At 49.5% G+C, this 15879-nt stretch overlaps 3 protein-coding genes across 3 annotated transcripts; 1 reads left to right on the top strand and 2 right to left on the bottom strand.

Moving 5' to 3' along the window:
- Positions 1 to 2748: 2748 nt before the first annotated feature.
- Positions 2749 to 4836, bottom strand: TRUGW13939_11388 (uncharacterized protein; the record flags this gene model as incomplete). Its single annotated transcript, XM_035494496.1, has 4 exons — positions 2749 to 3243; positions 3308 to 3758; positions 3818 to 4448; positions 4548 to 4836. 4 exons carry the CDS (start codon positions 4834 to 4836, stop codon positions 2749 to 2751), a joined length of 1866 nt encoding a protein of 621 aa, XP_035350389.1.
- Positions 4837 to 8390: 3554 nt separating this feature from the next.
- TRUGW13939_11387 (uncharacterized protein) lies at positions 8391 to 11494 on the top strand (the record flags this gene model as incomplete). Its single annotated transcript, XM_035494495.1, has 3 exons — positions 8391 to 9082; positions 9153 to 9734; positions 9802 to 11494. The coding sequence occupies 3 exons, from the start codon at positions 8391 to 8393 to the stop codon at positions 11492 to 11494; spliced, it is 2967 nt and encodes a 988-aa protein (XP_035350388.1).
- Positions 11495 to 11916: 422 nt separating this feature from the next.
- TRUGW13939_11386 (uncharacterized protein) lies at positions 11917 to 15451 on the bottom strand (the record flags this gene model as incomplete). The annotated part of the gene is made up of 7 exons (XM_035494494.1): positions 11917 to 13470; positions 14386 to 14401; positions 14451 to 14486; positions 14540 to 14758; positions 14827 to 14888; positions 14973 to 15304; positions 15364 to 15451. 7 exons carry the CDS (start codon positions 15449 to 15451, stop codon positions 11917 to 11919), a joined length of 2307 nt encoding a protein of 768 aa, XP_035350387.1.
- Positions 15452 to 15879: the final 428 nt, after the last annotated feature.

Here is a 15879-nt window from a genome sequence, read left to right as displayed (position 1 = left end):
ATAAATAGGCAATAAAACATTGAACGACGACATTGTTCTTTACCTCTTCTTTTGAGTTACCCCAAGACCTCAGTGTCAGCCATGTAATAAGCAGTAATGTATGTGACAAGCCACTTTGTTGCCCCCTAAAAGGATTGAAGCGCCGCAATTTCCCGAAAAGGAAATGAAATGACTATGCAGCGTGTATGCACTGTGATTAGTGTGATAATCCTCTTTCGACGACCCCGTTAAAGGGTTCGAATTTGTCTCCGAAGGTCGTACTTTCCAATTCCAATAAAAACCTAAGGGCGTGTAACCCGAGCTGCTCCGTATTACAAATTCTTCCTTGCTCTTATTCTCCCCAGCCGTGTTAGTGTTAATGCGCCCACAATATTTACCTCACCAAATCAATATCGCCTTTACACATTATTAACTGCTGAGTGCGAATATTTTAGAATGAAAAACAATCCCCGGGATTGTTTTCAAAGTCTCACCGACGGAAGTCACTACGGTTGGTGCTGTGTTTCCGGCGTTAAGTATAATCTTTGTAGGGCTCCGGTTCTATACAAGGCGCTCACAGAACGTGAAACTCATGGCGGATGATTGGCTAACAATGCCTGCGCTGGTATACACTTGCTTTCTTGAGATTGCGGGAGAAACATATGTGCTAACAGCTGACAGATCTTGACTGTTGCTTTGGGTGTCGATTTATTAATCAGTATATGCACTATCCTTCCCACAAATCTCTACAGTATTTGCATATATTCATTGTAATCGATTCAGGTGTCCATGGCCATGGATTGGGTTATCCGACTCCTGGTTCTCCACTGGTTATACATGAACAGACCCCAGAGAACCTCCTCACATTAAAGGTGAATTTTTAAGGATCTGCATCTTCTATTTAAGCTATCACTCACCCAGTATATTTGTACACTCTCAGGTTGAGACTTCTTTCTAGATCATCCAAGTCGTGGAATTAGGATTTGTCAAACTGAGCATACTGTTCTACTACCGCCGGGTCTTCTGCAGTCCACTAATCCGCAGGGACCCCTTCGAAATAATAATCTGGCTCCTGGTCGGTGTGACTATTGCTTGGAGTGTCGGATTCTTATTTGCACTACAGTTCAAATGCGGCATGAATATCGCTGTGAATGGGGAAATGTGTATGACTTGATAACAGTATGAGGAGTGATATCTTTTTTTAATTGATTATGGGCTCGCCGTGTCTGATTTCATCATTGATCTTTTCGTCATCATGTTACCGATACCTAAGGTTTGTTCTAGGTCCCTACTATGACTGGGGTATGCAATGCTAACAACAGAAAACACTTTACAGAACTGGATGCATAACATCTCGCTAGCCCGAAAGGTGGTCATCACCGGAATTTTCGTTCTCGGGGCAATGTATGCACCCTAACTGTTCCTGCATAACAAAATGCAATGACTCATAAATTATCATAGAGCTGTCGTTGCATCTCTTTTGAGAATGTACGTCACCATGATCTCTGTCTAGTGTCATCCTATCCCCTGTCAACAACCCCTGAAAAGCTAACATCCAACAAGCAAGTTTCACTGCCGCCACCGACGAAGATCGTTAGTTCCCCTCTCCCCCCTTTTCCACTAGTAAGCAATAACACCCCTAACCTAGAGCAAATGCCATGACACAAACAGTGGAGATCACCGAACAACTCTACTGGAGCATGATCGAGTCCGGAGGTCTAGTTGCCGCCTGTCTACCCAGCCTCCGCCTCTTACCCCATATGTGATATATTCTCCACTCCCTGTCAGCGATGACGCTGTTCCAGAGCTTACAAAGTAACTTCTCTATCTCATTTTTGTGCAGCCATTCTCCGAATTATTCCCGGGGAGCAGAACAAGACAACCCGCGAGGTAACATTGAGCGGCGGCAGCCGGTAGTGCCGGTCAACCACAAGGAGCTTGATTCAACGACCGGTGAGACCGGAAAGGCAAGCGTTGGGGCGTATCCAACTCTCGCAAGTTTGGAGGCGCAGGTATGGTAGATCGTCATAATGCGGCGCATACATGTATAGTTGCATTTGATATAGAGAGGTGGGGTGTTATTAAGTGGCGTCAAGTGGTAGATCAATCATGTAAATTAACTGACATCATTTTCACACAATGTCGTATGCATATGTCCGGATAGTCGTCTTCAAATGTTGAAAAAAGATGCAAGTTACAAGCACGATGCTACCTGGCGCATAGCTGATCAGTTCAATGTTGACATAATTGACAACTATCAATTTATCAATCGATAGTTATCTAGTAAGCACTGCATTCCCTTTAATTAAAGTAACCAGTTGACAGAATAGTAGAAGTACATATGTAAAAACACCCATGCCCCCATCCTCTCTATTTTTTAGATCTTCTCGCTTTCGAAGAAAGACAATAAACGAAAATGAATCAAAGTAAGGTCGTGTTTCCTGTATAAGCAGCTATCTGAGGATATACCCAATTAGTGTAAACGTGTCAGGCTGGTAAAATGTACAGGAGTACAAACAAGGAAAAAAAGAAGCAAGATGCAAAGACAACAAAGAACTCAAAATTAAAAAAAAAAAACTCCCCGTCCCATGCATGAATTGTAGCACGATTATATATCATAATTAAATCTCAGCCCAGACCTAACAAAAATAGAACAGTCTGAAAGAATACATAATGAATATAAACATTGGTATCATATAAAAACTTAAATCTGCATAGGAAAAAAACGGGGTTTGCAAGGAGAAGAGAAAAAAAGATCACGTCAAGCGATCAAGCGATATACAGCGCATCAACTAAAGGCGGAATACTACTGCTGTGCGAGGCATGTGATACTGTCGAAACCCGTCGAAAAGTATCGTAATTGTTCCTGTTGTGTTCTTCATTCGTCAGCCGGTGGCTGTTCGTCATGTTTGAGCCAACAATTGGCGGCCTGTCTAATGAAAGACCGCAGTCACTGCCCACATTATTATTCCATATGGCAGGAGCTGTCGCTGTTGTTGTTGGGGATGTTTCATCTGTCGTGTAGTGGGTCATCGTATTTGTCATGGTCGCCGGCGACTCAAGGCCAAGTACGCTGCTAGATCGTTCAAGCAATGAAGGGAATAGGTATGATGGAGAGCCACGGATGCGGCTCAGGATGTTCAGAATACCCCAGAGGAGTTCCTTGGGATCGGCTACGGTGTTGGTGAGGCGGGTTGATGTATTACACCGCATATTTCGTGTCACGTCTGCAATTGTCAGGCCCATGTCGTACAGTTTTTGCTCCTGTAAAAAGATGTGTTAGCTGTTTGTTCTACTTCTTTGAATTAAAAAGGAGAAAAAAACTCACCATGCCTATGCCATGAGCGTCAATCGCACTCTGAGATACAGATCCAGCGACATCCATCAACGCCTTTCCAACCAGTACAGGCAAGTGGAATGGTAGCAAAGTGTCCGCATCCGTTGGGTGTGGCGAATTGCTCATAGACAATTTCCACATCATTGCCTGAAGCCACTGTTGCGTGACCAGGACGTCCACTTGCTGTATCTGCATCATTCCTTCAATTGGCACTGGCTTTGCCAGGTTTTGCTGGATAGTATTCGCTGCCACAGGACCGGCAGTGAATGCTTCATCACCTCCAAGGGCGACCCAGTCATACAAGTCTGGAGTGAGCTTTTCAAAAATGGTGATTAGATTAAGGAAGCCGTATTCCAAAGTTGGGTCATCCGAGTATAGAACCTTGGGTTTATTGATCGAGTTTCGAAGCATGACGGGCTTGGCTTGTTGTAAAGCGTAGGCTCTGCACGACTTTCATTTAGCGATTGCAACCAGGGCATCGTATCTACCGACTAAACTCACCTCTCAGTAACGAACAACAACCAAAAAACCCTTCGCCGCTCTTCTGCGTCATTTGGCTCGAGGTCTGAATATGTTTTTTCCCTGTGTAACCCAAGGGTATAGGCCATGCTTGTTGTTTGGCTAAGATAGAACCAAGCCTGATCTTGGCGATCTAGATTGCCGAATGCAGCAAAGAGGAAAAACGATGTCAAAAGTGACTCGACGGTGATATTATCTGGGATATCGCATTCTTTTCTCGCATTAATGGCTTCTGTCAGCAGCTCTTCACCTGACATTGAGGAGTTTATCTCCGCAGGTGAAGGCCCTGTGCCATTGCCGGTGCCGTCAAGCTTGAGTTGGACATGAGTGGCCGCACATAATGCAGCCATAAAGGCATACCGCTGGGACAGAAGCTTCTCGGGCTCATGGCAGTCCTTCAGGACCTGCTCCGCACAAATGACCGGCATAATGGGATACAGGTATTTCAGGTAGACATTTACATGAGCCACCAACACCGTCGATGACAGCCTTCGTGGCTGCGGCAAGACATTCTGGTAATTATGTAGCTCATATTGCGAGTCCATGGATTCTGGAGACGAGTATGCCTCGTAGGTGGAATAGTTCCATGGCAAAGGTGTAATACAGCCGTCCACTATAACCAAGCGTCAGATACAGTTCCCGACCATACATGATTCAAGACTCTCTTCAAAATCTCGGTCCACAGTATGGGGGAGAGCTGCAATGGACTTACGTGAAAGCTGTGACTTTGGATTGTACTCCTGGTCACTATTAATGCTCGGCTGGAATTGATATTGTGAAGCTAGCGGGTGCAGAGGCGCGAGGGGATACAATGTCCGAAATTTGGGCCCTTTTCGCTGCAGCACATCGCTGTAGGAGCATGAAAGCAATAACCGCTGGCATTTATCGCACGGATGAGCACGATTGCACTTGATTTTGCGTCGACGACAATTGTCACAAGCTTGCTTTGGCTTTTTGGTTGGTGTCGGCGGAGAAGCCGGTGGCGCAAACTCGGAATCCATATCGAGATCGAGTTATCGCTGGAACCAAGCTAAAAGGTAAAAAAAGAAAAACAAAATGAGTACGCGGTGCTATTGAAAAAAAAGGGACAAAAACGTGGAGATGGCAGAGTATCACTGAGCACCGACATGATCTTGCAACTTGTTAGAGATAAGGCATTTCCCCAAGGATTGCTGGTGGATACACCGGCTCTTTTAACAGTGATGGTTCCAGCAGTGGCAGTGGATACACCCATTGGCTCTTGTACAAGGCAAATTCTGCACGACGCGAAGTGACGTCCACTCTCCAGGCCGTTACTGCTCAACCCGGACTAGGTTGGAAGACGGTCAAGCTGGGGAAAAGATGGCGGCTTGCTAGTAGAGCGGGGAGTGGAGGGAGGCGACACCTATTTGGGCGTGTCGGTGTGAGATCAATGCCCTGGCCAGTTCATTTTGGCACTTCTTATTACGCATGAATCCGGTATTGGCAGTTTAGTTGGATGCTATTAAGTTAGTTGCAACCCGTTATTTCCGGGGTCCAACTTAGCCCCTGACATATCCGACTATCGTGGAGCCAGCCGGCAGATCGATGTTTGGTGGAGCGGCGCAAGCAGCTGATTTCTTGCATACGTGCATACGGCATACGTGCGTATTGCATACGGGGAGCAGCTGCTGCATAGCCAGGCTTTGCACACGCTTGCATTGCATACGATGCCAAGTGATCGCCCAGCAGGTTCGCTTTTCTCAAAAGCCGGCCTATCGTATTCTCGCCTCGGTTAAGACGGTTGTCTGAATCGTTGTATACACAAGGTGGCATCTGCTGTGCGTCGTGTCGTATTTCTAATTTCTTGCTGAAATCTTGTACGTATCCTGCTTTTTTGCTGTCCGATTTTCGGAACTTTCCCTACACCAAACTCCGTGGTCATCTTCCTCATTCTTGGTGTCTTCTCTCTCCATAATTTTATTTTGAAGCACGGTTCAAAAGGAGAACAATGGCCAAGCCACTAATAGGCCGTTAGAATTTAGCAAGGTACCCATCGTGATCCTTTTCATGCCCCGTATTTCCTTCACATTATTTTCCGCGCCACGAGAATGACCGAGATAGTTGACTGTGCTGTATGATCGGCCAAGCATTCCTATAGGCCGTGTCTGCAGGAACCGATCCCGCTAAAGAGCAGACTTGATAATGAAGGGTAGACGATCACTGATGGGATCCAGCACCACCAGAAAAGAAGGCCAACGAGGGCCAATTTGCGATTTGGCCACAAATGGCCCAGTAATGTAACTGCCGATGCAACATATACCGGAACCTGGGGTACATGGGCCATACTCTCAAGGAGGGGTCAGGTAATAATTGCCTGCGACAGTCTCGAAACTTCTACAAACTCAAATCACGGATTGCTTTTTGTCATGTTCATGCTGAGTTGGTACAAGCGCCGGAGAACCCGGTCCCGGCTCGGCAGCTGCATCATGCAGGTCGGCCTGGGGGGCGTCTACGCATTGTGATTGCTACCTGACATTATTATTACCGCCCAGAAGCCGTCAACGGATGATTCGGTTCGAGCAAGAATGATCCATGGTATGAGCGATTTTCAGCCAGGGTCGTCGGTTGTCATTGCTGCGGCTCGCTTTCTTAGCCTCTCTTTTAGTGCTCGCTTCGCTTGCTTGGAAGGTAATAGCCAAGTGCTAGGCAGTACAGAGTAAGTAAGTTATAATTAGAGGGGAAAGAAGGGGGGAAGGAAAAACCACGCAAACATACACGCCAAAATCCACTACGACTCAGTCAGTCACGACTAGTGTTGTTCACCGGGAGAGTGTGCTCCATGGAGTCCATGGCACATGCTTGTGATTTCATCGGAAAGCTTTATCACCATTTACGTTGCACGTGAAAGTCGAGAGAGAAAAACAATTGATTTTTTTCTTTCATGATAAGATGGTGACAGAGCAGGGTACGTAGGCAACTACTGCACCTTGAGAACACTTTTGGTGCATTTGCATTGATCTACAGATGATCGGCTTCGGCATGTCTTTACCGCTCTAAAAAAATTTTTCACCATGTTCCTGAAATTTGCCGCGTTTCAGGTTGACAAGAACGAAGCCGTGTCCATTGGACTGAGTTAGACTGTAATATTCACTGCCGACGTCGGCTTGCATTAAACCAACATCGACGTCACGACGAGGGTGTGAGGGGGGAACCGATAGATCATAATAGACTTTGGCGGGGGAGGCTGGAGACTCGATTTTTAGAAAAGAAGATTGGCCAAGCACACACCGAAACCTTGATGTACTGGAGTTTTTAACTTTCGTAAGTGAAAGCGCCGGAGCGCTGACCAGATTGAGATTCATGCGGCTGTTAGTGCCGATATGACAAGGCCAGTGTCAACATGTAATAGCAGGCTTAGCGGCAGCTGCCCTCGGAGAGCATCCGTGCCCTTGGCGACTTTCCCTGCGCTATGCTTGAAAGCGCAAAGTCTGTGATGAGCCGTGCCTGAATTTCCCATCAGCTAAGCATGACTGCAGGGTTGCATTTGCAATTTGACCTTGGTATCCATCCATAGACGGATGTCGTTGAGTAATCGCGCAAAGTCAAATAATCAATTATTAGTACATAGCTCCCGGAAGTGGAGAGGCGCAGGTTAACAAAGTTTATAGCCTGGAAGCATACGTATCGGCCGCGTACTCCTGATGTAGGGCCAAATGAAGGTCGTTGGCGTGAAGCTCTCCATTGTTGCGAAATGAAGCACGAGCCGCCAAATCATGATGCCATCTATGAGTCCCCAAGAGGCGGGGGTGAACTTTGAAGCTAGCCAGCTAGAATCGGGGAGTCGTCGGGGTCGCCGACCAATGGCGCGGGGCTATCGCGCGGCTTGGCTTGCAAGACGGCGTGCAGGGATGCACGGTGCGCTGAGTGGACGCACGCCATGAGAACTCATCAATCATATAACATCGCGAATGTTGGCATTATTTCTCGGTCGGGCTGCCGTTGTCGACGAGCTGAGGCCGCCGAAGATAAAGATGAAGCTGAAGTTGGTCGCCCCGCCGTCGCTTGGCCGAGCCGACGCGGGGAAGGCGCGGCCCGGTCACGTGGCTGGCATCCGCCATTAGGGCTGCCGTCTGGTCACGTGACCAGATATGTGTAGAAAGCCAAACAGATAAATATCCTCTGGGCGTGGTGTTATTATTGTTATTGACAGCTGAGCTCGCTGTGTTTCCCATAGTTCGAGCGCGCGTTTGCACTGTTTGGCTTGGCCCAAACCCCAGACGGCAAAAATGCGGGGAAGCCAATTGGCCGCGACGGCGGAATTGTGGAGAGCTGTTGCTTTCTTGCTCCTCTCACCACGACGGCCAGAAGCTTCATAGATTAATCTGTGTAGCTTGTGGTAAGAGCCCTGGGTGTATTGCTGTAACCCCGGAGAGCTACCCTAGGATGAGCGGGAAAACGCAGAATTATATATAGAGAACCCCTTGCATTTAAGGACCAAGAGTCGTCCTTTTCTGTTTCTGTGGAAAGCCGCAGACCTCCAGATTCTATACATCTCTCTGAAAAGAAAGAACGATAGAGCGTGAGTGAGAGCAAAATGGCACGTTCGGCAGCTGTGGCAGCATGTGTTTTGCTGTTCCAATCTCTGGGCGCTCTTGCTGGATCGGTCACGTCGACTTCGTCAGCTCCATCGTCCCAGTTCACTTCGCCGGCATCTGCTGATATTGGCGCCACCTTGATTGCCAATATCGATGACCCCAATGCCGTCAATGCGCAGACAGTCTGTCCCGGATACAAAGCGTTGAATGTCAGCAGCACCAAGTATGGCCTCACGGCTACGCTGTCGCTTGCTGGGAAAGCATGCAATGCCTATGGAACCGATGTCTCTTCGCTTAATCTGACTGTTGAATACCAAGCGGAGGATCGTCTGAATGTTTATATCAAACCGACTCATATCGACGCCTCCAATCAGAGCTGGTATATTCTGCCAGAGGAGGTAGTCCCCAAGCCCAAGCCAGAGACAGACTCGATTCCTGAGAGCGACCTCTTGTTTACCTGGTCCAACGAGCCTTCCTTCAACTTCAAGGTGATCCGCAAGGCCACTGGTGACATTTTGTTTAGCACGGAGGGCTCTGTTCTTGTGTTTGAGAACCAGTTCATTGAGTTTGCCAGTCTCCTGCCGGATGACTACAATCTCTATGGCCTTGGAGAGCGGATGCATGGACTACGATTGGGGAACAATATCAACCTCACCACCTACAACGCCGATGCCGCGGACCCACTGGACCAGTAAGTTTTTTTTTTTTTTTTTTTCCCAGTTCCGAATATTTGAGCATAGGAAAATAATTAACTGGTGTAGAAACATCTATGGCACTCACCCGTTCTACCTGGACACCCGGTATTATGAAGTTGACTCGGAGCACGGCACGTACAAGCTTGTGTCCGCCAGCGCCACGCATGCATCCAAGGAGTACATATCCCTCTCGCACGGTGTATTCTTGCGCAATGCCCACGGCCAAGAGGTTCTTCTGCGTCCCGACAATATTACCTGGCGGACCATCGGCGGCAGCATCGACCTGTACTTCTACTCCGGTCCGACCCAGGTTGAAGTCAGCAAGACATACCAAACCAGCACGATTGGGCTCCCAGCCATGCAGCAGTACTTCACCCTGGGGTATCACCAGTGCCGCTGGGGCTACAAGAGCTGGAGCCACCTTGCCGATGTCGTCGCGACGTTTGAGAAATTCGAGATTCCCTTGGAAAATATCTGGACTGATATCGACTATATGAACCAGTACCGGGACTTTGAAAATGATGCCGTGAGCTGGTCGTACGAAGATGGAGAGAAATTTCTCGAAGAACTTCACAAGAGCGGCCGTCACTATATTCCCATTATCGATGCTGCCATTTATGACCCCAACCCGAATAACAAGTCTGACGCGTATGTTTATACTACTTGGGTTAACCAATGCCGATTCTAGTTATATATGCTAATGCTATAACAACAGGTACCCCACACACGAACGCGGCACCAAAGATGATGTCTGGCTCAAAAACCCCGATGGCAGCACCTACATTGGAGCTGTCTGGCCCGGTTACACGGTGTTCCCCGATTGGCACCGTCCCAAAACCGTTGACTGGTGGATCAACGAGTTCGTTGAGTACTACAAAAACGTCAAATACGACGGCATCTGGCTCGACATGAACGAGATCTCGTCTTTCTGCGTGGGCAGCTGCGGCAGCGGCAATCTCACTCTGAACCCAGTGCACCCGGGATTCTTGCTTCCAGGCGAACCGGGAGGTGTCATCTATGACTATCCAGAAAACTTCAATGTGACCAACTCCACAGAGGCTGCGGCGGCTGCGTCGGCATCTGCTAGCCAGGCATCAGCATATCCTTCGACTGCTGATTCTACAACAGCTACCTATCTCGTCACCACCCCTACACCAGGTATCCGCAACGTCAACCACCCCCCATACGTGATCAACCACGTTCAAACGGGTCATGATCTTGCAGTGCATGCCGTGTCTCCAAATGCCACCCACGTCGACGGGGTACAAGAATACGACGTGCACAACCTGGCGGGATACCAGCAAACCAACGCGACATACCTAGCCCTAACCCAAGTCTTCCCCGGCAAGCGGCCCTTCATCATCTCGCGTTCCAGCTTTGCTGGGTCCGGAAAATGGACAGGTCACTGGGGCGGCGACAATGCCTCGAAATGGCTATACATGTTCCTTTCCATCCCACAGGCCCTCTCCTTCTCCCTCTACGGTATTCCCATGTTCGGCGTCGACACGTGCGGATTCAACGGCAACACCGACGAAGAGCTGTGCAATCGGTGGATGCAACTGTCTGCGTTTTTCCCCTTTTACCGCAATCACAACGAACAGTCAACCCTTCCGCAGGAGCCATACTACTGGGCATCGGTCATTGACAGCACCAAATCCGCCATGCAAATCCGCTACGCCTTGCTCCCATACTTCTACACACTCTTCCACCTCGCCCACACCACAGGCTCAACTGTGATGCGCGCTCTGGCCTGGGAATTCCCCACAGACCCAAGCCTCGCCTCAGCCGATCGCCAGTTCCTCGTAGGCCCGTCACTAATGGTAATCCCCGTGCTCGAGCAAGGCGCCGACAGCGTGCGCGGCGTGTTCCCAGGTCTTAGTGCTGGCGAGATCTGGTACGACTGGTACACACAAACCGAATTCACCAAAGCCAAACCCGGCGTAAACACCACGATCGACGCACCACTCGGCCACATCCCCGTATTTGTACGCGGTAGCAGCGTTCTCTCACTGCAACAACCTGCACTCACTACACGCGATGTGCGCAACAGTCCGTGGTCGCTGCTCGTCGCTCTAGGACGCGAGGGCACCGCGGCGGGTTCGCTATACGTCGATGACGGCGAGAGCATCGAGCCCAATGCCACACTGACCGTCGATTTCACGGCCACAAACGCGTCGACTCTGTTCGCCAGCGTGCGCGGCAGCTTTCACGATGCTAATGCGCTGGCCAACGTCACGGTGCTCGGCGTTGCGTCGCGTCCGGCTGGAAACGTCACGCTGAATGGCCAGACTGTGGCTGGCGATGCTGTTGTGTACAATGAGAAGAGTAAGGTGCTTGTTGTCAATGGACTGGCTGATTTGACCAAGGAGAGCGGTGCTTGGGGTGGAGATTGGGTGTTGAAGTGGTAATTTATTTTCTTTTTTTTTTTGAGCTGCGTATATATGGCCCCTACGGCATATACTGATCGCACTATGTATTGGATATAATAATTGAATCTGGACACAACGAGTACATCATGTCATTAATTGATACGATAAAACGCAATTTGTATTTCATATATACAAGTGACATGGTAGTCATCAATTCAAGTACTCCAAGAAAGAATACTTGAACCAAAGCAGAACAGCAAACCCAAAACGCCGTGAAATGACATCTAGAACAGCCATGCTGGGATGAAAACCGACAGAGACTAAACAAAATTAGCTCCTCCAAAGAACGTTTGAAACCCACATCGAGTCTCAAGCTGGCAAGAGTCGCGATAATAATACATATACGAATACAGCTGTGAAAAAAAGAAAAAAGAAAAGAAAAGAAAAGAAAACAGCCTACTTTATGAGGACAGATGCCACACCAATTCCAAAAGGTGGTCACCTTCCTTCTCGTCGCGAAGAATGTAAATCTGACGAATCGAGCCACCCTCGATAAGAACGTCTTCCAACTGGAACGAGACCTTGTCATGCTCCTTGGGCCGAAGAGGGCCGAGGGCGCGGACATACGACTCTTCGTTCGACCCGTTGATGTCTTCCCAGGTGAATTCCATGGCAAAGGCGCCTTCGTCGTCGGAGACGCTGGCGCCGTGGTGAATGACTGAGTATCCGTTGGTCAGGATCCAGCCATCGGCGAACTTCCACTGGCGAAGCACGCATTCAACACCACACACCTCGCTCACTGCAGTCAGCTTGACCATGTCTGCGTTGAACCATGACTTCCAGTGGTGAAGAGACACGGGCACAGTGCGCGCAGCCTCGAACCAGCCAGAAGCATCGCCCCTCAGATCCAACTGGTGCAGTTCTTCGGCAATCTCAATCTTGGTACGCGTAAACTGATACACACAGTGGGCAATCTTTCCGTCTCCGTGGTCGGTTCCAGCATCGCACTCGTCCCACACCTTGCCGAGCTCGTCCAGCAGAGGTCGAGAGAGGAACATGCCAGCGCCGCCGTATGCGAAAATTCCAAACGAGGACAGTTGGACATCACACTCGGTCAAGGATCCAATGTAGTGGGGCTGGGTCTCATCGTATCGGCTCAGCATGTTGGCCAGCCGGGGCATCGACAAAAAAAAGGTATCATCGTCCATAATGCATCCCCATTTCGTCTGCGGACGAGCATTTTCGGCCAGGAGCTTGACCAGCAAAGAATAACGGTTTTCGTAGTCGAGATCCGACTCAAACAACTCAACATTCAAACCCAAGTACTTGGCCTTGCGCTCAGCCTGCCGCTTGTTCGCGCCTACCTCAATGAAGACCATAAACCGAGCGTTGGTATCGCCTGCCCAAGCGGAAAATGCGTCCATCGAGTCGAGTAGTCGCTCCATGGTCGTCGAAATGGCGAAATCGATATGCGAGGCGTCCACAGGTGGAGGCGAAGCGGGGACTTGCACCATAATCGGGGGAGGACAGCTGGCGTCAGGAGTGCCGGGTTCGGTTTCGAACAAATTCACGTCCAACGGGGTGGAAAGTGGCGTGTTTCTGCCGTGGAGAGTGGTGACCTGGATCGAACGACGAGTGTACTTTGCACCGAACTTGAGGTTATAGTTGTTCACAATGCTTGGGTCTTCGTGGCATGCATGCGGAGCGGCGGCCACATTCGAGCCACCAGTCGTTGCCCCAGTGCTTGCGTCTGTGTTGGCTCCTTTGCTTGCGCCTAGGTTTGCAATTATGTCTGCTGCTGTGCCTCCTCCTGGGTTTCCACCAGTATTCCCACCGGTGGTCGCCGAGTCCACATGGCTCTGGATAGACGAAATAAGCTGCGCACGCTGGTTATAGTTGTACAAGAACAGGAAAAGCCCGGCCCCGACAATGCACAGCAGTATAAACCGCACCCTCTTCCGTTGTCGGCTCACGGGGCGGGCGAAATGGGAGTCTTTGCTCATGGCGGTATCGGTCTAATCCAGCAGAAGAAGCGGCAGCGAGAAGGGGCGATCGGCGCGAGAGGCGTTAGCAGTAGCACATGGATGTCACAGGGCAAGTGCTTTTTGGGAGGCCGTGTGAGGGCACATTTGTCGTGGAAGACAAGGTTGGGTGTTGGATGGAGGAGAGAAGAAATGATTGAGAAATTTACGAGCGGCGCAATCGCCAAACGGCCCGTTTGGGGCGAGGCCGGTGCGCGGGTCCCAAGGGGCGATGATCGCTGCCTGCATTCCCCGAATCCCCGTTGATTACGCTCCCGATTGCAACTTGGTTCAGCTTGGTTGGAAGCAGGGCCAACGCAGAGCCTAGCAGGCTAGCGAGTCTTTACTTGTTAGGATAAATTCCTGCGTGCTGGATTTTGGTCCCACAACGCGAGCGAGCCGCATCTGCAGCTAGCGACTCGATTCTTCGCCTTTCGCCAGGAGAAGAACAAGAACAAGAACAAGAAGCCATGCCTCACTTCTAGATTATTACGCTGCCACCTTGAAAAGTGGTACACCAATTCGACGCCGGGAACACGGTGGCCACTGGCATTAGCATTATTCGCTTGGAATCAGCGATAGCCAACACGCTTGTTGTCGTCGATCGCACTCAACCTTCGTGTTGAATCCTACGCAAGGCTTAGTTCGGCTTCGATCTTCTCTACCAGACTTCAGCTTATTGGACAGACACCGAATTGCGTATCTTGTATAATATATAAGGGTCAACTGATATACACCCAAGGTTGCATCCTGCAGGGGGCCAGGCTGACTACTGGACACGTTGATAGACGCTACCACGACGATCTCCCCCCCTTGGCTGGCGCATTTGCTACTGGTTTCAGGTAGACTGTTCCAACTCAAAATTTGTCGGGAACCAATTCGGCATGTCGTATTTGATGTTAATAATACCCAACTATATACATCGCTGTCTATTCACACTATCCAAGGAACCCACAAGACCTTATAAGGCCTACAGATACTTGGCAAAGAAGTCTCCAATCTCCTTGTATCTACACTCTGTGTGATTAGCTTCTATTCAACTCAATTGCTGTGGCCAACTCACCCTCGCTCAAACTCTTTCTTGTTCTCGGCATCTTCCAGGTTGGCCCGGGCACCCATCCAGCCGTGGTGCATGTTCGGGTAAGTGTCGACGTACGAGTCGAGGCCAGCTCGGCCTTCGAGCGCGGTCTTGTATTCAGCCATGATAGCCGCGTCCTCGTCCTTGGAGGCGAGCACGATGTGAGGAGTCGTAATGGCCTTGGCATCGTTCGGGTCAAGAAGACTAGCAAGCAAACAGTCAGATGGATTCTTCTTCACTTCAATAAAGTTCCGAGAATGGCGAGTATTTACCCTGGGTGGACCTGTCCCGAGACGGCGAATTCGGTTCCCTCTGTGCTGGTCAGAGCCGCGAGCTAGAAAATGGGAAAAAAGCAGAGGTTAATATTCAGCTGTTCTTTCGAAGTTTCTTCAGTCTCATCAAGATTTCCAAGACACACCTTTCCACCCCAGCACACCCCCAGGATAGCCCATTTCTCGACACTGGGGAACTTGGTCTTGGCCTCGGCGATGGTAGCCTGGACCTTGGGGATCACTTTAGGCGGCGCCGCGGTGTTGACAAAGAACGCGCCAAAGGCAGCCTTTTTCTCCTCGGTATCAGGAGGGATCCAAGAGTGGTCGGCATATACGCCCTCCAAGTAGTCCGGCACCAGAGCTACGGCATTGAGCTGCTCGGCCAGGCGATCGGCACCCTTGAGTGTTTGAGGATAGAATCCGAAGATGTCGTGGACGATAATGACTCCATTCTTGGACGAGGTGTTGCCAGCAACATCTGGTTTTGCGTCATATTAGAATAACGGTTTTTTGAGGCAGCAACACAGAAAAACTCACATGTGTCCAACCCAGCAATCTTGTGGACCGGGACTGATTCACTGGTCCCAATTGGGGTTCGTGAACAGCAAGCAGTCGACGTCGACATTATTAAATACTAACAATTGGCTGGGAAAAAAAAAATGTGTTTATAAAAGCGGGCTCTCGAACACAAGCTTTTGAACACAAAATATACCGTTGGGAAGGGCGAACGGTCGAATTTATGAACAACTAAACCCTCCCCTCTCAACGGAAAATTGATTATCACTCCAGTCGAACTCCGCTTGTTTGTCGGCATATCAGCTTGGTTCCTTGCCATAGGAAAAGAGCTGTTCCTGTCCCGGCCCGTAAACGGAGAACTAAGACTTTGTAGCCTTTTTGATTGGGTCGCACGGTGCCGACGAGCCGAGTGTTCCATATTTAATATCATTGATGAATAGAAACTTCGAGATGTTCAAATGTTCACATAGTACATGCAGCTATCCCTAACTCCGTGCTATGGGCGACATTGAAATGCGGTGTTACGGTGTTATGGTG

Source organism: Talaromyces rugulosus, chromosome VI, assembly GCF_013368755.1.
Source record: "Talaromyces rugulosus chromosome VI, complete sequence".
Lineage (NCBI taxonomy): Eukaryota > Fungi > Ascomycota > Eurotiomycetes > Eurotiales > Trichocomaceae > Talaromyces > Talaromyces rugulosus.
Note: the sequence above shows the minus strand (reverse complement) of the source record. Positions and strands in the feature narration are given on the sequence as shown.